This window comes from Lutra lutra, chromosome X, assembly GCF_902655055.1.
Source record: "Lutra lutra chromosome X, mLutLut1.2, whole genome shotgun sequence".
Taxonomy (NCBI): domain Eukaryota; kingdom Metazoa; phylum Chordata; class Mammalia; order Carnivora; family Mustelidae; genus Lutra; species Lutra lutra.
Genome location: NC_062296.1, coordinates 65,660,981 through 65,688,279, shown reverse-complemented (window position 1 = coordinate 65,688,279; position 27,299 = coordinate 65,660,981). Strand labels below are relative to the sequence as shown.

Genomic DNA, 27,299 nt, shown 5'->3' with positions numbered 1-27,299 from the left:
AGTTGAGTGAATAAATAGCAGCTTATTAAGAACATGGCATTTAAATCAGATGGACTTGGATTTAAATCCTAGATTCATCATGTAGTAGTTCTGCGATCTCAAAGTTGTTTAGCCTTTCTATTTTTAAAATATTATCTTTGTGAATATATAAAATCTGTGAAGCCTACAGACACTTCAAGAAAAATAAAACAAACAAACGCCCTTAAGCCTATTACATAGTTTTGTCAAATCTTACTTTAGAAATTTTTTTTGTTTTTAAATAATATATTATAAAGAGTTGAAGCCTACTGTGTAACTCTCCCTGATCCCATTTCCTTTCACCCGACAAAGAAATTATTTTCCTGATGTTTGTATTTATAATTCCCAGGCATGTGTTTATATTTTGACTACACATCTATATCTGTAAACAACCAAAATATTAATGGGCATGTTTTTTAACTTTATATAAATGCAAACATAGACACCATGTTCCACTGTTCAAGATGCATTGTGTTTCCCCATTCTAAAACCAATGAATGTAAGCTCCATAATGGTAGTGATTTTTTTTTCTCTCCTTTCTTCATTGTTCTATCTCCAGGACCAAGGAAAGCCTCTGGACACTCAATTTGTTGAGTGAATGAATGAATGAATGAACGAATGAGTGAATCCAACAAAGATTCAGATTTGGAAATGTATGAAACTATGAGTCTCTGTATGAGTTCATATGATGTCATGGTTTAAGACATTAAGTCATTTTGCTATTTGTTGTGATTATACATTCATATTATTGAATTGCTCTATATAATGCAAAAACAAAAAACTAGTAGTTTGTTCATTCCAACAAAGCTATAAAAAATGAGGTGAAGGCTGACTCTTTCCTTTATTTTAGCTCTAATAATTGTTTCACACAAGTGGCTTTCCTCCTGGATGTAATCTCCTCCTCGCTTGGCTTTTAGGAACACTATGGCTCTCTGAAAGGCCTTACCCTCAGCTGGATTGGGGATGGGAACAACATTCTGCATTCCATCATGATGAGTGCTGCAAAATTCGGGATGCACCTTCAGGCAGCCACTCCAAAGGTAGGGGAACTTTCTGCCTTGAGACTAAGCCCCTCTTAAATCATCCCAGATACAACTACCAGTGAAAACAAACCAGTCTTCCATTCAAGGAAGGCACAGGTGAGGCCACAAACTTAAGGCTATGTAACTAGCATTACTATTACATTTATGTGACCTCTTGAGTGCCCATTCCCATGAAGCCTCTCATCTGTGTGTCTTTCTTAAAAGCCTCTCTGAATTATCCCTTTGACGGCCCTGAAGCCAGCCAGTAAGATGACTGGCATCCTTGGGCACCGCTACAACAGAGGCTGAAGAAAGCAATGAAATCCAGACAGTGTAGAATTCCCAAGGCATAGAAAGAATGTCATCGCTTTTCTAATACTGCAGTTTAGTAGAAAAAATGCCAATCTAGTGTGAAGGTCACAGTGATGGCTTCTATACCAGCTTAATATTTCAAACTCAACTCCAGGGGCCCTGCAGCTTTTCGAATCTGAGTCCCACGAAGCTGTGAAAATGTCCCCAATTTACTTCCTACTCTGCTGCTAATCTCACACAGAATGTACAGGCGGCATGACTTCTTTCATAGGTTATTTTCAAAAGTAACACTTTTGATATGTAAGGAGCTGGTAATAGTTGCTGCCTCTGAGAAGGGGAAGTGGGAGGTTCAAGGACAGAGATAGGAGGGAGACTTTATTTTCATGGTATATCCTTTTATGTGGTTTGAATTTCTCAACATGTTAATGTTTTACCTACATAATGACATAAATCCATAAATAATACACCCAAATAAAAAAGTGTAGATGCCTCCAAGAGAAGCCCTATGTTAAGACACTCCCTGCCTCATACAAAATAAATAAGCCTTTTACAGGACAAAAATTAATGTACAAGAGACTCATACACAAACCAGAACTGAAGGATCCCCACAGAACCTTTTAAATATTCCATCACTGGGGCGCCTGGGTGGCTCAGTGGGTTAAGGCTCTGCCTTCAGCTCAGGTCATGACCTCAGGGTCCTGGGATCGAGCCCCGCATTGGGCTCTCTGCTCGGTAGGGAGCCTGCTTCCCCCTCTCTCTCTGCCTGCCTCTCTGCCTACTTGTGATCTCTGTCTGTCAAATAAATAAATAAAATCCTAAAAAAAAAATCCCATCACTACTGAATATTTTCCCCATTATGTTTCTGATTGGCTAATGATATCCAATCGGAAGTCTTTTTTTTTTTTTAATGGATTTTTTTTAAAGATTTATTTATTTATTTGACAGAGACAGAAAGACAGAGAGAAACAAAGTGAAAGATAAAATTGGCCCTGTCAGTAAGAGCAACTCTTCACAATTACTGTGGACTAGTGTGTTTCTGACCAGGCATCTGTTTGCTGCTATTTCAGTAGTGAGTGCGAGGGTTCCCTCTAACAAACTAAGACGTCCAGAGGCATCTTAAAATTACTAAGGCCTAAAATTACTCCCTGCTTCTGCTTCTTGAGTTTGAGATGTTTATTTGCCAATCACCAGGAACATGAATTACACAATATGGGTTAATGACTGAATTTCTCTAATAGGAAATTCCCCAGTCCCCCAGGCTTTCATGCGCTCTTCACCCCTTCCTCCACCAGTGTCTTGGGCTGAGTTCCCTACAAGGGATTTAGTGAGGATTTGTGTACAGGTATTAAAGGAGTACTCCTAAGGAAGACCTGTAGGAAAGTAGAAGGACAGAGAGAGGGAAGAATCTAAGCAAGAGGGCCATTTAGAGTCACTAACCATCCCGGTTTGCCTAAGACTGAGGGATTTCCAGGGACATCAGACTATCGGTGCTAAAACTGGGAGACTCCCAAGCAAAGGGCATGATTGGTCACTCTAGTGCCATGTCAGGCATCATCCTACAGAAGGAAGCTACAGCCTGATCCCACAGGTGAGCTCAAAAGCGTAACTTATGCCCCAGAGTTGTCTCAACCTGAGGCAAGGAAGGTGGGCTTGCTTCCTCTTTTTTTAAGATTTTATTTATTTATTTTAAAGAGAGAGAGAGAGAAAGAAAGAGAGAGAGAAAGCGCACAATCGAGGGGAGGGGCAGAGAGAGAATCCCAAGAGGACTCCGCACTGGGAACCAATGCGGGGCTCTGTCCCAGGACTCTGAGATCATGAACTGGGACAAAATCTAAAGTCAGATGATTAACCAACTGTGTCAGCCACACACCCAAGTAGGTGGGCTTTCATTCTTTGAACCAGTCATTGGTCAAAGGCAGCAAGGGGAGGTGGGGTAGTAAATCCCCTGGCACTTTCAGCAGGAAAAGCAGCTGGGTAGCCAGAGGGCTGTCTTCTGAGGAAGAGCTGCAAGTGCTGTTAAAAGCCCATTGAAATGGGGAGAGGGAGCAAAAGCTGTGAAAAGAAATCCTACGATGGCATCTGCGTAGAGCACCGGCATTGTCCACTGTCTCCTGCCAAAGAAAAAGAAAACAAAATGCTTTTCTCTAGTGCTCTTGCTGAACCAGTTTGAGTCAATGTGCCCTCTGTCATAACAAAGTACCACACACTGGGTGGCTTCAAATGATAGAAATTTATTATTTACAGTTCTGGAGACTAGAAGTCCAAAATCAAGATGGCGGTGGGGCCACGCTCTCTCTGAAGTCTCTAGGAAAGAATCCTCATCTCTCTCCACAGCCCCAAGCTTCCTGGGCTTGTGGCTGCATCCTTCCAGTCTCTTCCTCCATGTTCTTGCCTTTATGTCTCTGTTTCTCTGTACAGATGCCCCTCTTCATAGGAGAACATCAGTCATGTAAAAAGTAGGCCCGCCCTAATCCAGTATGACCTCATCTTAACTCCTTACATCTGTGAATACCCTCCTAGATAAGGTTACATTCTGAGGTTCTGGCTGAGAATGAATTTTGGGAGGACACTCTTCTACCTAATACACTTGTCATAGAAGAAATGGCAGACACAGACAACAGCATGTATTAGAAGCCACCCTATTATAGTAAACTGTGGGGACTCAGAGAGAGAATTCTTTTTTTTTTTTTTTAAGATTTTATTTATTTATTTGACAGAGAGAAAGAGGTCACAGGTAGGCAGAGAGGCAGGCAGAGAGAGAGAGGGGGAAGCAGGCTCCCTGCTGAGCAGAGAGCCCGATGCGGGACTCAATCCCAGGACCCTGGGACCATGACCTGAGCTGAAGGCAGAGGCTTTAACCCACTGAGCCACCCAGGTGCCCCTCAGAGAGAGAATTCTTACAGCAGATAATTCTCTTTCTTTCAGCATAAATGGAAATGAAGGGTCAGATCCGACTTGTGCTTAAGGTGGTTCTCCTTCACTTTATGGGAAGAGTTAACACACTGTCACCCAAATCAAGTTGGAAGAAAAGCTCTGTATTAATGCAAACTGTGATTGCATTTAGTTTCTACAGTGACAACATTTATTAACAGTAACTGTTCCCTGATAGAAGATGCTTCTGGAGAGGTTTTATTCTGTTGGAAAAATATAGGATTTAAACATTTTATGGTGTGTCAGAGATGTTTTATTACCACTAAAGGGAAAAAATTTGAATCTTACAAAGTAATTTTGATATTGTTCTTAGGCAAAAACTCATTTAAATGACAGACAGCGTTAAGACTTTGTCAAATCTTGGGGCGCCTGGGTGGCTCAGTGGGTTAAGCCACTGCCTTCGGCTCAGGTCATGATCTCAGGGTCCTGGGATTGAGTCCCGCATCGGGCTCTCTGCTCAGCAGGGAGCCTGCTTCCCTTCCTCTCTCTCTGCCTGCCTCTCTGCCTACTTCTGATCTCTGTCTGTCAAATAAATAAATAAAATCTTAAAAAAAAAACTTTGTCAAATCTTGGTGGGAGTAAGAGTTTTAAGAAGTCTTTGGGAAAGCGTGATAGTGCAGAAGTTGTTCAGTTAATTTATAAGTAGGCCTATTTCCTTTCAAGATAAAGCTAGGAGATTTATTGTAAATTTAAGAAGCCCTGAAGTCTCCAAGGCCATAATTAATCTATTTCCCCATTCTTCAACTGGGAATCACTTACATGTTCAAGAAAACATAATTTTGTCCTTGATTGTAAAATTGCTCCATAAACTATTGATGGTAATGATTTTAACATTGTTCTAAGTGAATATTTAGACTGAACTGGGTTTGTTAATCACCTTCTTCCTCTGGTTTTAAGATTTATGTAAAAGCCAATGAGTGATTTAGTATTGAAAGCTGAGCTGTGAGTAAAGAATTCCTCTTTGTATTCTCAGTCATGGCCCAGTGCAAGCAAGGTTGGGTGATTTTCTAATTTCCAAACCTTTCTGTTGGTTCTCTAAGTACTTATTGATTCCTTCTGTAAGAATGATTATATGTAGGGAGTATAAAACCTGCTCTCTAGAGGGAAGGCTAAATTTTCAGGGCAGGAGGCACACGGGGTAATGGCCAAGCCTCTTCATTTATGTTTACTGGTATGAATGGTCACATTAGTTACTAAATTAGCAAAGCTTTATTAATTACCTTCTCCACATCCCTATAAAAGAGCTCTAGAACTTATGGCTATTTGAGGGTGGTCTAAAATGTCTGTGCCACCATCATCAGCGTCATGTGTAGTTTCTTTCAAGAATTTTGTTATGAGAAGGAACTATGGTAGACACTCATGTGCAAATAGACAGTTTCAAAGGAATGAACCTGAACGTGCCTGTGACGGGCTGAGGTTCCTGGGAGTAGACTCTGAGACAGAGTTTGGTATGCAGGATGCTTATTAGGGCACGCCCTTGAGACCAACACCTGTGGAAGGGAAGGGAGGAAAGCAGGAGTGGGCAGAGGAAGAAGCCGAGCCGCACTGCAGGTCGAACAACAGCCTCGTCTGACCTTACAGAGACTTCTAGATCCGAGATGGCCATTTAGAGCTGTTCCAAGTTGGGAGGAGGGAGTCAAGTTTCCAACCCCTTCTGTCAATCAGTCATTGAATGTAGGTCGTCCCAGAAGGGGATGTGACCTTGGATGAGTCAGCTCTCTGCAGCTGAGGCATTGCCCAAAGAGGGCTGGCGGCTGAAAGCCAGCTTCTGGCAGCACGCCCAGCAGCTGGGGGAATAAGTTCTTTATTCATGAAGGGGGGATGTGAGTGGCATATCACAGTGTGTATCACAATGCTCCACTGAGAATTTCTAAAACCCAACTTATAATAAATGCTAAGAATTCGGGAAAATGAGAAGGATGGAGGAAGGTGAGAATAACTGTGCTGTTTGGACTGACAAGGCCTCCATATGGAGGGTCCAGAGGTGGGGCTGGGCTAAAGTTTGACAAAAGAAGAGCTGACATGTTCCAACGAAGACCCCCAGGAGGGGACAGGAGGAGGTGTTCAAGGGTAAAAGGCTGAGATGGCAGAAAAGGGCAAGACATAGTACGGAGATAACAATAAGATTGCCTTTCCTACAGCAAGATGTTGAGAAGAATTAAGAGAGACAGAAACAGGGAATGTGGGGGCAGGGGGAAGCCTTGATACTCTTAATCAGCTTGGACTTAAGGAACAAGTGGTAAACATTGCAGGCTTCAGAGAGAACAATCCTTGCTTCTGTTGACAGAACAGATTGGAGGGGGAGGGGGAGGTGCAGGGCTACCTGGGGCGTCTGGAATAGCTCGGGGGAGGCTTTAGTGCCCTCTAATGTCCCCTCACCCAGAGTTGAGACTCAGCCAAGCAAGCGAGGCCCCTCTGGTGCGCCATTTGTGCTCACAAAGACTCTGACAGTTCTGCTTAAACTCTGTGTCCCAGCACCTCACTTGCTTCACCCAAGCCCTGACCCTGCTTTCGCCGAACGATCCCAAACAAATATATTTGAGCAAAAGCAGGGTGCTTGTGGTGTAAATGGCATTTCAAAGCACGAGTCCTGCACTCAGAACACTGGCACGTGGCCTGTGAGTATTTAGCTTGGGTGCTTGGGGAAGGTTCTTCTGCGGAGGAGACATTTGAGCTGAGACTTGAAAGCGTTAGCCACATGAAGCAAACGGAGTCCCAGACAAAAACAGAAACAAAAACAAAAACAAAAAAATTGCAAAAAAAACCCCACACAACTCCTGGAAAGATGGAGACAAAATGGCACCTGCTTGTAGAATTACATATGTAATCCTCTTAACACTATTAGAGGAAGGAGAAGGGGCCCTACTGAGAGCTGGAAAGCACCATGCCCTGTTTATCTGATAATTGAAGAGGTGAAGGATAATAAGAGAAAGATGGGGCAGCCAGTTACCTTGTTAAATTCCCCAAAGCCCTATGAAGGTTTGGAATTTAGATGTCAATACCATATCCCACTTGAAGCAGCAAAGGGAAAGACAGCGGACATGCTGTTGAGAGGAAAATAATGCATATATAAGACAGCCTAATTCAAAACAGTTGCCTAAATAACAGTTGATTTCTTCCCCCTGCAGGGTTATGAGCCAGATCCCAGTGTGACCAAGGTGGCAGAGCAGTATGCCAAGGAGGTATGCTCCTTATATGTAAACTTACAATGGCCTTTCTCTGTCCCATGAACTTGTTTAACGGCCATGCTTGTGTATGCTAGAATGGCACCAAGCTGTCACTGACAAATGATCCATTGGAAGCGGCTCGTGGAGGCAATGTGTTAATTACAGACACGTGGATAAGCATGGGACAAGAAGAGGAGAAGAAAAAGCGGCTCCAGGCTTTCCAAGGTTACCAGGTTACAATGAAGGTACAAACTGATGTCTCTCTGAAGGTTCATTAATTCCATTCACAAAGGGCCGAACCATCTGATCACTCGTTCGCTTTGGGGACAGCAGACTGTCCTCTCCTTCCCTATAAAGGATGTGCTGACTGCATCCTCCAGGGATTTCTCTCCTCCTGAAGCTTAGCTATGGATGTCCTTTGGAAAGACTCTTTTGTCCTGGATGCAGGCATTTGCAATCAGGCAGAAGAGAGAAGCAAGCTTTTCCCTCTCACAGTGATGGGGCCGTGGAGGCATCAGAATGCTTTGCTGTGTGTGTGTCTAGAGACACTGTTACTTCTGTTGCATTCAGTTTCTTCCTATTTCTCCTCTAAGAAAAGCTGCATAATTAGGTTCTTCAGGCTAGTCCTTGCCTCTAGTTGTTCAGGACACTCGAGTCCAGTTTAGCCTTGCTTACGGCTTCCAGGGCATTCCCAGGGGAATCCCATCTACTCTGATGTCTTTCATTAAGATCTGAAGCAAGTCTTCTCGGTGCCTCTGAATTGCCTGGAGCTCTTAATACACAGCTGGCAGGACCCCACTCCCCTGGGGTTCTGAATTAGTAGATTAGAGGTGGGACCCAAGAACTGGCATTTGTACCAAGTTCCCAGGTGATGCAATGCTGCTGCTCCAGGGTCACACTTTGAGAACTGCTCTTCTGGAGGAATACTCTACCAGGCAAGTATACGTTGGGATTTTGTCAGCAGAGCAGCTAGTCTGTTTTGGTGGAGAAAGAGACTGAGCAAACACAACAGATATTTTATTGATAAAGCAATATGTAAATACTAGCTCCTTATTTATCCATGTCAATAGAATGAAGTTTGGAAAATAAAAAGTGAAAGTGTCTTTCCTTTATCCTTTCAATAGTGACTATTCCCAGAGGGAGCCATGACTCGACAATTTGATGCATCTCTTTGCAGACCTTTTCTGTGTATTTATATATGACTTCATATACACACACACAACTATTAATGTCTTGTAAATGGCATATCGGACATATTATTCTGACTTACTTTCCCCACTTAACAAATCTTAGATTTTCTTGTCCATTTATTTAGATATTTTTCATTCTTTTAAATGGTTGCATAACATTCCAAGGTCTGGGGGAACTATGATTTATGTTGATAAATTGGGCTATTTTTAATGATCCCAATTACAAACAATGCCGCAATGAATATCCTTATACATATTTCTCTGTGCAAGTATTACTGGAGAATAGATCCATGGAAAAAGAACTTCTGTGTAAAGTGGTATATACTTTTTAAAATAGGTAAATGCTGCTAAATAGCCATCCAAAAAGAATTGATAATTTCTACTCTCTCCATACTCTTTCTACTCTTAGTTATTTACATTTTTAATTTTTAAAATCTGTATCTCATGCTTTTTAAATTTTGCATTTCCTTGATTACTAATGAAGCTAAACATTATTTCCTGTTTACTGGCCATTTCCATGTGTCTTTCTCTAAAATGCTATCATATCCTTTGCCCATTTTCTATTTTTTTGCCATTATTGGTTATAGGAGTTATTTATACATTATGGCTAATCTGTTGGCATATATGTGGAAATACGTTCATGGAGAAATTCTAAATTCCTTGTGGCTTACCTCGTCCTTGCCTTGACCAGCCTTAGGCATTTTTGTGGTGTTAGGACTGCAGGCTTGAAGCACATTCATCACACTGATGTATGACTGACTCAAATGTTATTCCTTTCCCATGTAACTTAGCCATTATTTTAGAAATTCAGAAGGTTCTGAACCTCGAACGAGTACAGTAAGTAAAAATTTTAGTAAAAAGCAGTAATTTTGAGGTAAGAAATTATGAGGTACTGCAGTTTTGACTCTGTACGTGAACAATGGAAATGGATGGGAAAATGTAGCTTTCAGGACTTAATGGCTGGAGAAAATCACAACTGTTAGGACTTTTGCATTAAGAAGGAAACCTCTTGTATATAGTGCCCATAATCCTGTTTAATGCACTCCTATCTCAGCACACTCTCTTTCAAAAGTGTTTTAATTAGTGATGAAGTATACTTCAACTGCTAAAAACCGTAACTTGTAGATAAGCTCAAAATGTAACATAACCTCATAAAAGCAACTTTTAAAATATATTGGGGCATAATGGGTAACTTTTGCTATCAGCCACGCATTATACCCATGGAACTCTTTACTGAAATGTTCACAATCCCTCTAGACAGAGAACCAGAAAACTGAGTTAGTGGTTTAATTTGGAGTAACATTCTCCCAAATTAAAAAAAATGACTATAAAATTCCATAAGTTGAAAGTACCATTTATGTTTCCTTTTGGTGCCTTGAATTTAAACCACCGCTCTGCCTCGTTGTCTCTCCCTTTGCATTTGGTCTCTGACTCCACACCATATGTGTATTTTAATATTGAAGAAGACAAAAGTAATAGCCATATATACTAGTCAAAACACAGATGCATCCTATTTCTTCTTTAGACTGCTAAAGTTGCTGCCTCTGACTGGACGTTTTTACACTGCTTGCCCAGAAAGCCAGAAGAAGTGGATGATGAGGTGTTTTATTCTCCACGATCACTAGTATTCCCAGAGGCTGAAAACAGGAAGTGGACAATCATGGTAAGCAAGAAATGGGGAATGGAAGCTAAGAAGAGTTTCTCTGTGTGGCCCTAACTTGGTCATTCATGCCTTTTGGTAAATAATAAGCAACTGAGATTATCTACCTATATGACTTACTCATATGGCATCTATTTTTTTCCCAGGAAGTTCATAATAGATTGTTATTGCTTCTTAGCATTTATATTGTATTTTTAATGGTATAAAATTGATGTCCTTCCAAATATATCTATTTTATTTTATTGCCATTTTTTTTAAAGATTTTATTTATTTATTTGACAGAGAGAGATCACAAGTAGACGGAGAGGCAGGCAGAGAGAGAGGGAAGCAGGCTCCCCGCTGAGCAGAGAGCCCGATGCGGGACTCGATCCCAGGACCCTGAGATCATGACCTGAGCCGAAGGCAGCGGCTCAACCCACTGAGCCACCCAGGCGCCCCTATTGCCATTTTTTTAAAGAAAGCGAGAGAGTGAGCAAGAGTGAGCCAGAGGGCGGGGCAGAGGGAGAGGAAGAGAGAATCCCAAGCAGGTCCCATGCCAAGTGTGGAGCCCCAGGCTGGGCTCAGTCTCATAACCCTGAGATCATGACCTGAGCTGAAATCAAGATTTGGGTGTTCATCTGAATGAGCCACCCAGGTGCCCCCAAATATATCTATTTTAATAAAAATTGAGGCTGCTCTTAATCAGCCTGAACACCAGCCACCATTGTCTGCCAACCATTATATTGTATAATTCTTATTTTACAGTCCCCTTGTTAAAATTTATAAAGATTCCTAATTCAGTGCCTGGCACAAAATGAGTATTTAAAGATATCTTATTTCCTTTCTCTTTTCTTCCTTTTATGACTTACCCAGATCATTGTTTTGGTTCTCTACTTGACTTTGGCTCTATAGATATATCTGCTTTAGGTACTGAACATTTCCAGAACTGCAACAAAACTAATTTAACAAAATACTGCTCCACTTAATATAAGTTTCATCTTCATCACTGCTATTCTAGGAAATATTAACCTTATATCTGTGTGTTACAATAGTCCAAGCATCACCTTCTTCTCTGAAAAACCGACGTTCATGTGCTATAATTTAGTACCACTGTTTTTTTTGGTTTTTTGTTTTTTTAGTTTTTAGTGATTTAACTGATTTCAATTACTGTACCAGCTGGGGTCTTGCTGGCAAACAGAGGCCACTCTAGGAAAGATAAAAAGATAATATAGGAATTTATTAAGAGACATTTAGCAGTGCCCAGAATCTCTGGGGAAAGAAGGTGCAGCAAGTCATTCCTGGACACCACATATTCAGAAACAACACATGCAAGAAAATCACCCAACAACATTGTGGTTCTTTAGTAGCCAAACAGCACTGACACAGCTACGCAAAGCCTGGTACCTAAGACCCCTGAAACTAAATGCCAGATACTCCATTATCACTGCCCCAGCTGAACCAGATACCCCCCATCTGCTTAGACCAGAAGACCTAATCTCTCAGACCATGGCTTTCAATGCACGTTGTTCACTTATGACTCTAAGACTTGAGTACCTACAGTTGAGTGTCATGTCAGCACTGTAGCTTTTGGGAAAAGTAGTTTATAACTTTCAAATTCTGGAGTACAGAAAAATGAGTTGGAAAAAACTCTGGTAATTTTTTTTATCTAATGGGAATTCATTTTATCTAAATGGGAATAGATAGGGCTATTTTATCTAAATGGGAATAGATAGGGTTATTGTGAGCATTAAAATAATACATGTAGAGCATTTAGTATGGTATCTAATACACTGTAAGTATTATTATAATTATTATCACTGACATCTTTTTCATTGTTGACCTAATACGGTGACCAGGAGGGTTTTGAGCTCCACTATGGCTGCTTGAAAGCCAATCATGATTTCCTTTCCAATGGAAAGTTATATGTCAGGTCTAAATTTGTCATATCTAATAGGAGGGATGATTTTGTTTTTACTGTACCCTCCAGCTGGCCACCTCAGGACACTATCTTTGGCCAAAATGGCGACTGCCATGTTATCTAGACCAGTGCTTCCAAAGCTTTTTTAAAAAAAATTTTTTTTTTTTAAGGAGCTAAGTTTTTATTATGAATGAGTTATTAATATATCAAATAATTTTATTTAAAAAAATTTTTTATTATGTTACATTAGTCACCCTACAGTACTTCATTAGTTTTTGGTGATGTATTGTTACATGATTCATTGTTTGCATATAACACCCAGTGCTCCATGTAATACATCCCCTCCTTAATACCCATCACCAGGCTCACCCATCCCCCCCACCCTTCTCCCCTCTAAAACCCTCAGTTTGTTTCTCAGCATCTATAGTCTTTCATCATTCATCTCCCCCTCTAATTCCCCCCCCTTCATTTTTTCCTTCCTTCTCCTAATGTCCTCCATACTATTCCTTATGTTCCACAAATAAGTGAAACCATATGATAATTGTCTTTCTCTGCTTGACTTAGCACAATCTCCTCCAGTTCCAGCAATGTTGATGCAAATGTGGGGTATTCATCCTTTCTGATGGCTGAGTAATATTCCATTGTATATATGGACCACATCTTCTTTATCCCTTCGTCTGTTGAAGGACATCTTGGCTCCTTCCACAGTTTGGCTATTGCGGACATTGCTGCTATGAACATTGGGGTGCATGCAGCCTTTCTTTTCACTACATCTGTATCTTTGGGTAGTGTAGTGTAATTGCTGGGTCATAGGATAGCCTTAACTTTTTGAGGACTCTCCACACTATTTTCCAAAGTGGCTGCACCAACTTGCATTTCCACCAACAGTGTAAGAGGGTTCCCCTTTCTCCTCATCCTCTCCAGCATTTGTTGTTTCTTGCCTGGTCAATTTTTGCCATTCTAACTATTTGAATCACCTAGGGATCTTGTTAAAGTGCAGATAGATTCAATAGGCCCCGAGATGGGGCCCAAGATCCAGCATTTCTAACAAGCACCTAGGTAATGCAGATGCTGCTGTCCTGGAGACCACATTTTGAGTAGCAAAGATCTAGATGGCAAAAAAGAAAATGTGAGCTCTTCAACCACATACCCCAGGAAGAGGCATGGCAAAAAATTTTCCTCAAGCTCTAGTCTTTCTCAGAAGATGACTGAAGTTACAAAGATAAATCAACCCAAATCTGTTAAAACATGACCTTTGCAGAAATTCAGTGGGGAAAAATTAAAAGAAATGTTGCTAAAATATCATTTATGGAGATGTTCTGCACTTCTGAATTTTTGAAGATCTTATTAAACAACATCTTTAAATTGAATTTACTTTAAAAAATTAAATACATCATGTATTCACATTATTAAGATGCTTACAAGGATAAATATATATACATATATATACGTATAGATAGATAGATAGATAGATAGATAGATACACACATACATAAACAAAGGGAAATCTTATGTCCATCTATTTTCCATCTGCCTAAGACCTACCACCATCTCTCCATACCCTACCTTCCTGAAGTGCCCACTATTATTAGGGGAAAATATATTTCAAAGCAAACAAGAGGCATAGCCATGTTAAAATGAAGGTAGAGCATCTAAAATAGAAAGAATATTGCCTGGGAGTGAGAAGACTTGCACCCTAGATGCATTCTTTATATACTGCATACTTTATATACTTTTTTATCTTCAGTTAGCCAACATATACTTTATATATTTTATATAGTCTTTAATGCTCGTGAACTCTGCCATCTTGGATAAGTATTACCTCTCTGGGTCCTGGTTTCCTCACAGATAAGATCAACAGATCAAACTATACAGATGGCAAATGGTTTTTAATCATAGGGTCCTCAGTCTCAGCAACAGGGTACTGTTATCTATGTTCAGAAGGTTCTAAGCCTACCTGTGGTCTCAGAAAGAAAGTGACATAACTGACTAGTGACACCTGACATGGATTCTAGAAGAGAGGTGGTGACACACATGCTACATTCTTCAGTTCTCTGAGTTAGAGACTGGAGGTCCCATTGAGTGAAGTTCATGTTGGCAGTTGTATACTACGCATCTACTGGGTGCTGGTCCCTCTGCCAGGCATTGGAGATTAAAAACAAAAAAAACGAATAGTATGTAGTCCCCAGTTAGCCTGTACAATTCATAGGAATATGATATTTTCAGGGGAGATGAGACCCTAGAGATTATCTAGTCTAAATTCCTATTTTACATGGAAAGAAATGATTCTTAGGTAACTTATTTGAAATGGCATTTAGGCTCAACACTACTGAGATAGATTTCTCTGGGATGTTCTAAAGGCACAATACTTGTTTTCCTCTAGAAATTCCCTATCCAGTGTAATAGCTACTAGGCACTTGTGGCTATTTCTATTTAAATTTAAACTAATTAAAATATAATGAAATGTAAGAGTGTATTCCTCAGACATACTAAGCACATTTTAAGTGCTCAATAGCCACACATGGCTGGTGGCTACATTATTTGTATCTGACAGCACAGGCATAGAACATTTTGATAATTGCAGAATGTTCTACTGGACAGGACTACTGTCTAGAGAACAATTTCCACACATAATTTCATTTAAAATCAGGATGGAAGAAGAAAAGAAAAATACAATCTAGCCTCAAGTTCTAACATGTCCATAATGACTGATGGCAAATACATAACTAAATAGGGTGGGGCTTGCTCCAAAAGCATATAACTTTTTTTATTAACATATAATGTATGATTTGCTTCAGGGGTACAGGTCTATGATTCATCAGTCTTACACAATTCACAGGGCTCACCGTAGTACATGCCCTCCCCAGCAAATGCATATTCTTTCAGTACTTAGAGGAGATTTTCAAGGCCTCCATGTTGGGTGAATTCTAGCTGTGCTGTTCAGAACACTCTAGTAATCATATCATTCTCTCCATAGTGCACAAGCCTTTGGATCCCTTTGTTTTATTTTGTTTTTTAAACATACCCTCTCCTCCCCACGAAGGTTGCTTTTGTATTTTTCAGTAATTAGGAAGGTTGTAGAACTCATAAAATGTCAGGTACCTTTCTTCCTCCGCCTACAATTTTTACTGTGGACCTGAAGTAACTTAAAGGGACTGAGCAGTAGAGCTGATACTTCAAAGCACTGCTATCAGGATGATCCTTAGATATGTAACACCACTGCAAATCTAATTCACAGTATTTTAGTACTTTATTTCTCTCCAAGTTAGGGGTGACAGATCAAATACAGGATACCCAGTTAAACTGGAATTTTAGCTAAACAACAAATAATTGTTTAGTATAGGTATGTCCCATGCAATATTTGGAACATACTTACAGTTTAAAAAAAAATGTTGCTTTCTTAAATGCCAATTTAACTGTCTGTATTTATTTATTTGTTTATTTAATCAAATCTGGCAACTCTACTCCAAGTTAACTTTATAAGATTTAACATTTGAAAATAAATTTGACACTTGCAATGACCATTAACAATAAAAAAAAACAACAAAACTGAGATATGATCCTAAAAACCCATAAAGAAGCGTAAAATATTTTACCTGGAAGGTGTTCTTATCCTAGAGTTTGGCCTTCCTAGTTTCTTCTTGTCATTCAAATCTCAAATGTCATTCCTTTAACAAGGCCTTCACTGGCTACCCACTCTTTTTTCTTAAATTTTATTTTATTTTTTCAGTGTTCCAACATTCATTGTTTATGAATCACACCTAGTGCTCCACGCAATACATGCCCTCCTTGATACCCAGCACCAGGCTCACCCAACCCCTTACCCCCCTCCCCTCCAAAACCCTCAGTTTGTTTCTCCAAGTCCACAGTCTCTCATGGTTTGTCTTGCTCTACGATTTCCCCCAACTCTTTTCTCTTCTCCTTCTCCCAATGTCCTCCGCGTTATTCCTTATACCCCACAAGTAAGTGAAACCATATGATAATTGACTTTCTCTGCTTGACTTATTTCACTCAGCTTAATCTCCTCCAGTCCCATCCATGTTGATACAAAAGTTGGGTATTCATCCTTTCTGATGCAGGTGTAATATTCCATTGTATATATGGACCATATCTTCTTTATCCATTCATCTGTTGAAGGGCATCTTGGCTCTTTCCACAGTTTGGTGACTGTGGCCATTGCTGCTATGAACACTGGGCTACAGATGGCCCTTCTGTTCACTACATCTGTATCTTTGGGGTAAATACCCAGTAGCGTAATTGCAGGATCATAGGGTAGCTCTATTTTTAATTTCTTAAGGAATCTCCACACTGTTTTCCAAAGTGACTGCACAACTTGCATTCCCACCAAGAGTGTAAGAGGGTTCCCCATTCTCCACATCCTCTCCAACACTTGTTGTTTCCTGTACTGTTGATTTTGACCATTCTAACTGGTGTGAGGTGCTATCTCAATGTGGTTTTGATTTGGATCTCCCTGATGCTAATGATGATGAAAATTTTTTTATGTGTCTGTTAGCCATTTGTATGTCTTCTTCAGAGAAGGTCTGTTCATGTCTTCTGCCCATTTTTTGATGTGATTATCTGTTTTGTGGGTGTTGAGTTTGAGGAGTTTTTTATAGATCTGATATTAGCCCTTTGTCTGTAGTATAATTTTGTGAATATCTTCTCCCATTCCGTGGGCTGCCTCTTTGTTTTGTTGACTATTTCCTTTGCTACCTACTCTTAAAGAGGTTCTTCAGCCTCCGTTATCACATTATTTTATTTTTATTTTATTTTATTTAAAGATTTTTAAAATTTATTTATTTGAGAGAGACACAGGGCTCGATCCCAGGACCCCAGGATCATGACCTGAGCCAAAAGCAGACACTTGGTCCACTGAGGCACCCAGGTGCCCCTCCATTTTTTATTTTACTTATTAATGACATTTATCCCGACTTGGTATTTTTTTTGTTTGTTGCCTGTCCCCCTACTATAATGAAAACGCCCTCATAAGAGCATCGATCTTGTCTATAATGCTCTTCGTTATACCTGGAAGGGAGCATGACACCCTATATTTGTGCTCAAAACATTTTTTTTGTAGCCTACTGGTGATACAGGGTATTGCTTCTAGAATACAGACTTTGGAAATCAAGTTAAAGTTCTGACTCTCTATGTGATCTTGAGCAAGTCCAGTTTATTCATATAATGGAGATAAAAATAGAAATAACTTCATAAGTTTATGAGGATTAAATGAAGTAAGAGTCATCTAAGCATAGTGGTTAAGATCTTAGGGACAGGCAGATGCAAATCCATCCCCTACTACTACCACTCAGGAAATACCTACACCTTCCTCTCTCTTACCACTTCACACAAGTAGGGAAGGATATGAAGTGGTATGGTGTACATAAAGCACTCAATACAGGGCCCAACACATGGTAACTGTTCAGTAAATACTTTCAATGAATACCTATGAAATAGAAAACTTGCATTTCTGGTACAGGGTAGGGACACATGTACAATATGGTCAAAAGGAGACAGTAAGAACCTGTAAAGCAGTAAAACCACCTCCTAAGGGTGAAGTCAGAGAAACCTGAGTCCAAACCTGGTTGTGTACTATCTGTTATTTCCAGGATTTTCCCATATATAAATGATAGTAACAGAAGTTACCTTAGAAGCTTATTGCATTAAATGAGATAATGGATAGACATTTCTACCTAGCAGCACCTAGCACAGTGCCTGGCAAATATTTCTTAAGTGACCAACATATGATAAGGCATTTAGTCCAGTACACAGTAAGCACTCAGTAAGCATTTGTTGTGGTTGTTTCTGATATTATTACTATTGTCATTATTGTGGAAGCTGGGAAGAGTAAAAATGCAAATTACCATTTGTGGGTCACAGCCTAATGGGAAGCTATGCTCTCGATTATAAATATTCCTTCATGATGACCCAGATTCAGGCAGACATTATTTGTTAGCCCAAACAATTTACTTTTCTTATTCTACATCTGATTGATTCTAAACTTCTCTAGGTTACAAGTGACCAAACCACAGCATAAACATCAGGATGAGAGGGATTATATTTCTCTAAAACCAACCAATACCTAGGTTTCACTTATGACTGGAAAATCTAATCATGGCTACCACCATGGTATCTCATTTCAACTCTCTTACCCACTAGTTCTGGAATGAGGCCTAAGTAAGCATGGCGTTTCTGCATTTATTTGGGTCGGCCTGATCCTTCCGGACCTTCCTCTATCCAAATAAAAATAAATATTAATTTAGAACTGTCCCCTTATCATTTCCTTGGGAAAACACATTTTAACTACAGACCTTCAAAGCAGCAATCCATTTCCTCTTCCTTAGGTCCCTAAGCAGAGTCTTGCTAATATTTGCCCATTTCTTTCTTTCTCTTTCTTTGTTGTGTCATCCTAGGCTGTCATGGTGTCCCTGCTGACAGATTATTCACCTCAGCTTCAGAAACCAAAGTTTTGATGCAGTGATGTTTGTCAAGAGAGAAACAATGTTCTTCAGTAACTGAATAAGTCAACTTATGGAGGAAGGAGAAGAGAATCTAAGAAATAAACAAATCTTGACACACAGTATAGGTGAATGATGTGATATTGCTTTACCATTGTGAAACCTTCCTGAAGGCCTTAATTTAAGCGCCGATGCACTACAATACATGACTTGACTTGGTTTAAACTCTCTAATGCACAATTTCGAGTTAAGTTTGGGTATCATATTAATAGTCGTGTACACTTGCTTCAACTAAACATAAAATACTGTGTTCATAATGCATAATGTCTAAGCCATTAAATGTAATCTATGCTTATTACCTTAATAAATTATCACTCGTGCTAATTTGTAAGTAAACATTTACCAGGCAGTCAGCTGCTGGTAGATCTGTGGGCTGTGTTTATATCCCCCAGGACCAACAAGGAAGCCAAATGATCCATCCTGCTGATGTAGTACAGTTTTCAGGCAAATGAGGTAGACAGACATTCACTTATGCATAGAGGAAATGATGAAATTCTTGGAAAACAGCTATAACGGTGCCCAAATTCGAGTTTTTTCTGGTTATATGTGGGAAGGATTTTTTAAAAGCACACACCTCTTCTCCGTAATGAGCATTTAATGTCAAAAGCCTAAAGAAGCCTTTGTGAACAAGTGGCAAAACCATGGAAACCTAGGTGGGAACATAAGATCCATTGCAGAGTGATATTTTCGTAGGTTCAAATTCTCTAGCAGAAGCAATTTAATTTTTTCATGTTTGTGCTTATTGTGCGTGTCTATAAATGCACTGCTTGCCACATTTTAGTCCATTCTTTTCTCTACAATTTTTAACCAGGATAACAAAAATTTGCATCACTGGATTATTATAATGTAATTAAGGCTACATGCTTTTGTGGGTGATCAAAATTTGCACAAAATATTAAATAACATAAGTGGAACTTTAAGAAAATAATGTATTTCACAGAGGACAAAAAAAATAACCATCTTTATGTTCTGCCTCTACTATTAGAAGAATGTTTCCAGGCTGGTTGACAGATATTCTTTAGCAGATAGCTATGACTTAAATGAGTAAGAGATGAATTACAAATTAGATTTGCAATGAACATGCAATAAAATATATTTTTAGGGAGAAAAGGCAGATAATGTTACAAGAGAAAAATCCATTTTTTCTAGTAAATATCAAAGTTGACTTTCTTGTCTATGGTAATTTCTTGGGACCACTCAAGAAAGAAAGAATGGAGTTTAACAGACTATCTTCTTTCAGTAGAGAGTATAGAATGATTTAACCAGAAGGTGCCATATACACTGTGGAAGCTCTCCCTCAAACTACCTATATATAAAGGACATAATCCTAAGTATACTTCCACTATCTAAATGGTTGCCCATGTTTTAATGACCTCTCTTTAGGGGTTACTCTCTGAACCAAATGGAAGGTATAGTCTTCACTCAATCAAAAATAACTTCTAATCATTTTCTTGTCATAATGTAATCACTTTATCTCAATAAGCCCCAAAGTTTTCTTTTATGTATACACCAATTTAATATCTTTCTCAACATAAAACTATAGGAATTTATTTGCTTTCTTAACTTTTCATCTTACAAAGACATTATTTATAACATTAGGAATAAAGAAAACAGGGAAGGAAGATATAGCCTTAATTTTTCCAAAGCTATTTTTAATCTCTTATTTTTACTTTTTATGTTTTCTTCCCTCATCACTTTTTCTGTATATCTACTGCATCAGCAAAGATTAACAAAAACTCCAGCAATGACCCTTGGGTCTCTGGTGTACATAATAGATCCTATCCACTTAATATAACTGGCCAAAGATTTCCTTTCTTCCAGGCTTTCTTCACTGCAATATTGGAAGTAAAACATCAAGTAATTACACTGCAATGATTTCAGTGTTGGAGAATAATCAACAGGTTTCTTTTCCCCCAATTTTAAGTTTCTAGGAACTTAAGAAAAGTAATTCATTGTCAAATATTTCTAACTGATATTGCATTAATGACTTAACTATAGTAGAATACCCAGGCAAATATGCATAGATTAGCATGGCAATGCTATGTTAGACCTCCTACACAAGCAAGTGACCCTAGAACCTCAGTTAAAATGGCGGGGACCCCTTAGCCCAATGCCAAAGTGTCAAGGCAAGTCTCCCCATGTGATAAAAATGAACAAAGAATACGTACAGAGATGGTATATACAGAATATATTTGGGGGGGCCTTTCTGTTTTGAAAGCTCTCCTCAACATCTATATTATGGAGGTGGTTGAAGTACATCTTGAGACATGGCACCACTCAGCAATTTTGTAGCCTTTATGTCTTTTGACAGATTTAAAAGGTTATATCAAAGAATGGAAAACCAGTTTAGTCACAATGACCAGACTCCTACAACTGGGAACACATTACTGATGGTGTTCCACATCACATTACTGATGTGAAACTTGTGCACTGTGCCAAGGTCTCAGGTGAAAGGTGTGAGTAGGGCTGAAACCTGGATTGCACTTCAGTTACCAAGTCTTGTGTTTCCTTCAGGCCTTATAGCCAGGAGAAAAGAGTGACCTTTTAATAAGCTGTCTACCCAGGGGGCACATTTTTCAGCATTTCATAAGCCTGAATAGATGTTTTATTTTAAGTCACACAAAGGGCCAGTATCTGGTAGGGGTGGCCCTACCATCAACTATTTACATTTAGAATTTTTTTCAATACCATTTTGTACTTGATTGAAATAAGACACATAGAGACACTTCAGTGTCTTGCCTCAGTTTCTGCCACAGTTTCATTAAGACATCAGAATGGAAGTGAAGTGTCTGTTTATTTTTGTATGGCAAATACATGACAGATCATTGAAGCAGAACTTTGAGATCAACTCTGCTATTCTTTGATCTTTTGAAGAAATTCATCCCTTGTCCTGAAAATTTAATATCAATTAATGGTAAAAGAATCTTGGTCAATAATGAAGCTGAAAGAAGAGGGAAAGAAAGGTAATGGATCACAAAGGTAGACTTAGGAAACTCAGCAACTTATTAAAATGTAGTAACATTTGTATCATAGGAGTCCCAGAAGATGAAGAGGGAGAAAAGGTGGCAAAAGGTTTATTCAAACGAATTATAGATAAAAACTTCCCTGATCTGGGGAAGGACACAGATGTCAAAATCCAAGGAGCACAGAGAACTCATTAAATTCAACAAAGGTTGATCATTGCCAAGGCATATCATAGTCAAATTCACAAAATACACAGACAAAGAATCTTGAAGCTACAAGGGGAAAAAAGCCCTTAACCTATAAGGGAAGACAGATCAGATTCACGGCAGATTTGTTCATAGAAACCCAGAAGGCCAGAAAAAAAGTGGCAGGATATATTCAAGGGGCTGAATGGGAAAAATATGCAGCCAAGAATTCAATTTTTTAAGACTGATTTATTTATTTGAGAGAGAGAGAGAGAGCATAAGCAGGAGGGGCAAAGGGAGAAAGAATCCCAAGCAGACTCCATGCTGAGCACAGAGCCTGATGCAGGGCTCAATCTCACAACCATGAGATTACAGCCTGAGCCAAAACCAAGAGTCAGACACTTAACCAATTGTGCCACTCAGGCACCCCTGCAACCAAGAATTCTTTATCCAACAAGGCTGTCATTCAAATAAGAGAAATGAAGAATTTCCCAGACAAACAAAAATGAAGGGAGTTTGTGACTACTAAACCACCTCTGAAAGAAATTAAAAGGGGGACTCTTTGAGTGGGAAGAAAAAGACCAAAAGCATCCAAGATTAGAAAGGACGAGAGAACATCACCAGAAACACTAACTCTACGGGTAACACAATGACATTAAATTCATTTCTTTCAAAAATCACTCTGAATGTAAATGGACCAAATGCTCCAATCAAAAGACATAGGGTACCAGAATGGGTAAAAAAACAAGATCCATCTATATGCTACCTATAAGAGTCTCATTTTAGACCCAACAAAACATGCAGATTGAAAGAAAGGGGATGGAGAACCATCTATCAGGCTAATGGACATCTAAAGAAAGCCAAAGTAGCCATACTTATATTAGACAAACTAGATATAATTATTTAATTTTTAAAGGTCTTCTTTGAGAAAGAACGAGTGTAAGCAGGGGGAGGAGCAGAGGGAGAAGGAAGTAATCCATAGACTTCATGCTGAGTGCAGAACCCAACATGGGGCTTGATCCCACAACTCTGAGATCATGAACTGAGCCAAAATATAAGAGTTGGTGCTTAACTGACTAAGATACTTAGGCACCCCCAAACTAGATTTTAAAACAAGAATTGTAACAAGAGATGAAGAAGGGCATTATATCATAATTAAGGGGTCTATCCATCAAGAAGCTCTAACAATTGGGGGCACCTGGGTGGCTCAGTGGGTAAGCTTCTCCCTTCAGCTCAGGTCATGATCTCAGGGTCTTGGGATCAGGCTCTCTGCTCAGCAGGGAGCCTGCTTCCCTCTCTCTCTGCCTGCCTCTCTGCCTACTTGTGATCTCTCTCTCTGTCAAATAAATAAAATCTTAAAAAAACACTTAAAAAAGGGGAAGATCTAACAATTGTAAATATTTATGACCCCAACTTCAGAGCACCCAAATACATAAATCAATTAATAATAAACATAAAGAAACTCATTGATAATAATATAATAATAGTAGGGGACTTTAACACCTCACTTACAGCAATGGACAGATCCTCTAAGCAGATCAACAAGGAAACAATGAGTTTGAATGACACACTTGACTGGACAGACTTAACAGATATATTTAGAACATTTCATCCTAAAGCAGCAGAATACACATTCTTTTCGAGTGCACATGGAACACTCTCCAGAAGAGATCACACACTGGGTCACAAATCAGCCCTCAACAAGTACAAAAAGACCGAGATTATACCATGCTTATTTTCAGACCACAATGCTATGAAACTTGAAGTAACTTGAAGTCAACCACAAGAAAAAAAATGGGAAAGACCTCAAATACATGGAGGTTAAAGAACATCCTACTAAAGAATAAATGGATTAACCAGGAAATTAAAGAAGAAATTTAAAAATCCATGGAAGCAAATGAAAATGAAAACACAACAGTCCAAAACTTTGGGATGTAGCAAAGGCAATCCTAAGAGGGATATATATTGCAGTACGGGCCTTCCTCAAAAAGCAAGAAGAGTCTCAAATACACAACCTGACCTTATACCTGAAGCAGCTAGAAAACCGACAGCAAATAAAGCCTACAGACAGCAGAAGAAGGGAAATAATGAAGATTAGAGCAGAAAAAAATGATATAAAACAACAACAACAACAAAACCAGTAGAACAGATTAATGAAATTAAGAGCTGGTTCTTTGAAAGAATTAATAAAATTGATAAACCCTTTGCCAGACTTACCAAAAAGAAAAGAGAAAGGACTCAAGTAAATAAAATCACAAATGAAAGAAAAGAGATCACAACCAACACCACAGAAATACAAACAATTATAAAGGAATATTAGGAAAAATTATATACAACTAATAAATCATCAAAACTAATGATGTACTATATGTTGGTTAAAAAAAGGTAAAAATCAAGAAGTCAATTTCCATAAATAAGAGAGAAGTCATAACGTCATCACATGAAAAGACAGTTTATTTAGTGAATCAAATAAATACTATAAAACAAGGGAAAAAAGAAGAAATTATATGCCAACAAACTGGACAAAAATGAAAGAAATGGACAAATTCTTAGAAACTTACAAACCACCAAAACTAAAACAGGAAGATAGAAAACTTGAACAGGCCCATAACCAGTAAAGAAATTGAATCAGTAATCAAAAATCTCCCAAAAAATAAGAGTTCTGGGCCAGGTGGCTTCCCAGGGGAATTCTACCAAATACTGAAGAAGATTTTTTTTTTTTCTTAAAGATTTTATTTATCTGACAGAGAGAGATCACAAGTGGGCAGACAGGCAAGCAGAGAGAGAGAGAGGATGAAGCAGGCTCCCTGCAGAGCAGAGAGCCCGATGTGGGACTCGATCCCAGGACCCTGAGATCATGACCTGAGCTGAAGGCAGAGGCTTAACCACTGAGCCACCCAGGTGCCCCCTGAAGAAGATTTAATACCTATTTTTCTAAAACTGTTCCCAAAAATACCAATGGATGGAAAACTTGCAAACTCATTCTATAAAGCCAGCATTACCTTGATTCCAAAACCAGACAAACACCCCACTAAAAAGGAGAATTATAGGCCAATATCCCTGACGAACATGTATGCAAAAATTCTCCATAAAATACTAACAAATCAGATTCAACAGTACATTAAAAGAATTGTTCACCTCAGTCAAGTGGGATTTATTCCTGGGCTGCAGCGGTGGTGCAGTATTTACAAATCAATCAACGTGATACACCATATTGGTTAAAAAAAAAAAGGATAAGAGTCATATGATCATGTCAATAGATGCAGAAAAAGCATTTGAGAAAATACAGTGTTCGTTCCTGATAAAATCCTCAACAAAGTAGGGATAGATGGAACATACCTCAACATCATAAAGGCCATATACAAATGACCCAGAGCTAATATCATCCTCAATGGGGAGAAACAGATCCTTTTACCTAGGATCGGGAACAAGGATCATCATAAACAATGACAAGGATCATCTTTGTCAGGAACAAGACAAGGATGTCAACTCTCACCATTACTACTTAACATAGTACTGGAAGTCCTAGCTTCAGCAATCAGACAGCAAAAATAAATAAAAGGCATCCAAATAGGCAAGGAAGAAGTCAAACATCCACTATTTGCAGATGACATGATACCCTATGTGGAAGACCCAAAAGACTCCACCAAAAAATTGCTAGAAGTCACACGAATTCAGGTAAGTTGAAGGATATAAAATCAATGTGCAGATATCTGTTGCATTTCTATATACCACTAACAAAGCAGCAGCAGAAAAAATCAAGGAATCAATCCTATTCGCAACTGCACAAAAAACAATAAGATATCTAGGAATAAACTAAAGAGGTAAAAGATCTGTACTATAGAACACTTATGAAAGAAATTGAAAAGGACACAAAGAAACAGAAAAGCATTCCATGCCCATAGATTAGAAGAACAAACATGGTTGAAATGTCTATTCTACCCAAAACAATCTACACATTTAATGCAATCCCAATGAAAATACAACCAGCATTTTTCTTTTCTTTTTTTTTTTAAAGATTTTTATTTATTTATTTATTTGTCAGAGAGAGAGAGGGAGAGAGAGCAAGCACAGGCAGACAGAATGGCAGGCAGAGGCAGAGGGAGAAGCAGGCTCCCTGATGAGCAAGGAGCCCGATGTGGGACTCGATCCCAGGACGCTGGGATCATGACCTGAGCCGAAGGCAGCTGCTTAACCAACTGAGCCACCCAGGTGTCCCCAACCAGCATTTTTCACAGAGCTAGAACAAACAATCCTAAAATTTCTGTGGAACCACAAAAGACCCTGAATAGCCAAAGCAATTCTGAAAGAGAAGAACAAAACTGGAGGCACCATGATTCCAGATTTCAAGCTATATTATGGTTTATATTACAAAGCTGTAGTCATCAAGACAGCATGGTACTGGCACAAAAACAGACACATAGATCAATGCAACAGAATAGAGAACTCAGAAATGGACCTACAACTATATGGTCAACTAATCTTTGGCAAGGCAGGAAAGAATATCCAATGGAAAAAAGACCGTCTCTTCAACAAATGATACTGGGAAAACTGGACAGCAACATGAAGAATGAAACTGGATCACTTTCTTACATCAAACACAACAATAAATTCAAAATGGATGAAAGACATACACACGAGATAGGAAACCATCAAAATCCTAGAGGAGAATGTAGGTAGTAACCTCTTTGACCTCAGCCATAACAACTTCTTACTAGACATGTCATTGGAGGCAAGAGAAACAAAAGCAAAAATGAACTATTGGGACTTCATCAAGATAAAAATCTGCACAGTGAAGGAAACAATCAACAAAACTAAAAGTCAGCCTATAGAATGGGAGAAGATATTTGCAAATGACGTATCTGATAAAGGGTTAGTATCCAAAATCTCTAAAGAACTTATCAAACATCACCCAAAAAACAAATAACCCAGTTAAGAAATGGGTAAAAGACATGAATAGACACTTTCCAAAGAAGACATCCTGATGGCCAACAGACTGATGAAAAGATGCTCAACATCACTCATCATCAGGAAAATACAAATCAAAACCACAATGAGAGACTACTTCATACCTGTCAAAATGGCTAAAATTAACAACACAAGAAACAACATGTGTTGGCGAGGATGCAGAGAAAGGGAAACACTCTTGCACTGTTGGCAGGAGCGCAAAATGCTGCAGCTACCTCAGAGAACAGTTTGGAAGTTCCTCAAAAAGTTAAAAACAGAACTACCCATGATCCAGCAATTTCACTGCTAGGTATTTACCCAAAGGAGACAAAAATACAGATTCAAAGTGGATACATGCATCCTGATGTTTAATGCAACATTATCAACAATAGCTAAACCATGGAGAGAGCCCAAATGTCCATGGACTGATGAATGGGTAAAGAAAATGGGGGGGTGTATAATATGTGTAGATATAGTATATGTGCATATAT

At 39.0% G+C, this 27,299-nt stretch overlaps 1 protein-coding gene across 1 annotated transcript in view; it reads left to right on the top strand.

The window, feature by feature from the left end:
• The window catches only part of OTC (ornithine transcarbamylase), a 61,703-nt gene extending 42,667 nt beyond the window's left edge, over positions 1-19,036 (top strand). The window contains exons 6-10 of the mRNA XM_047716754.1: positions 936-1,058; positions 7,412-7,465; positions 7,546-7,695; positions 10,166-10,303; positions 18,608-19,036. Of these exons, the coding sequence (XP_047572710.1) occupies positions 936-1,058; positions 7,412-7,465; positions 7,546-7,695; positions 10,166-10,303; positions 18,608-18,667 (525 nt within the window). The 3' untranslated portion in view covers positions 18,668-19,036. The remainder of the gene's footprint in view (positions 1-935; positions 1,059-7,411; positions 7,466-7,545; positions 7,696-10,165; positions 10,304-18,607) is intronic.
• Positions 19,037-27,299: the final 8,263 nt, after the last annotated feature.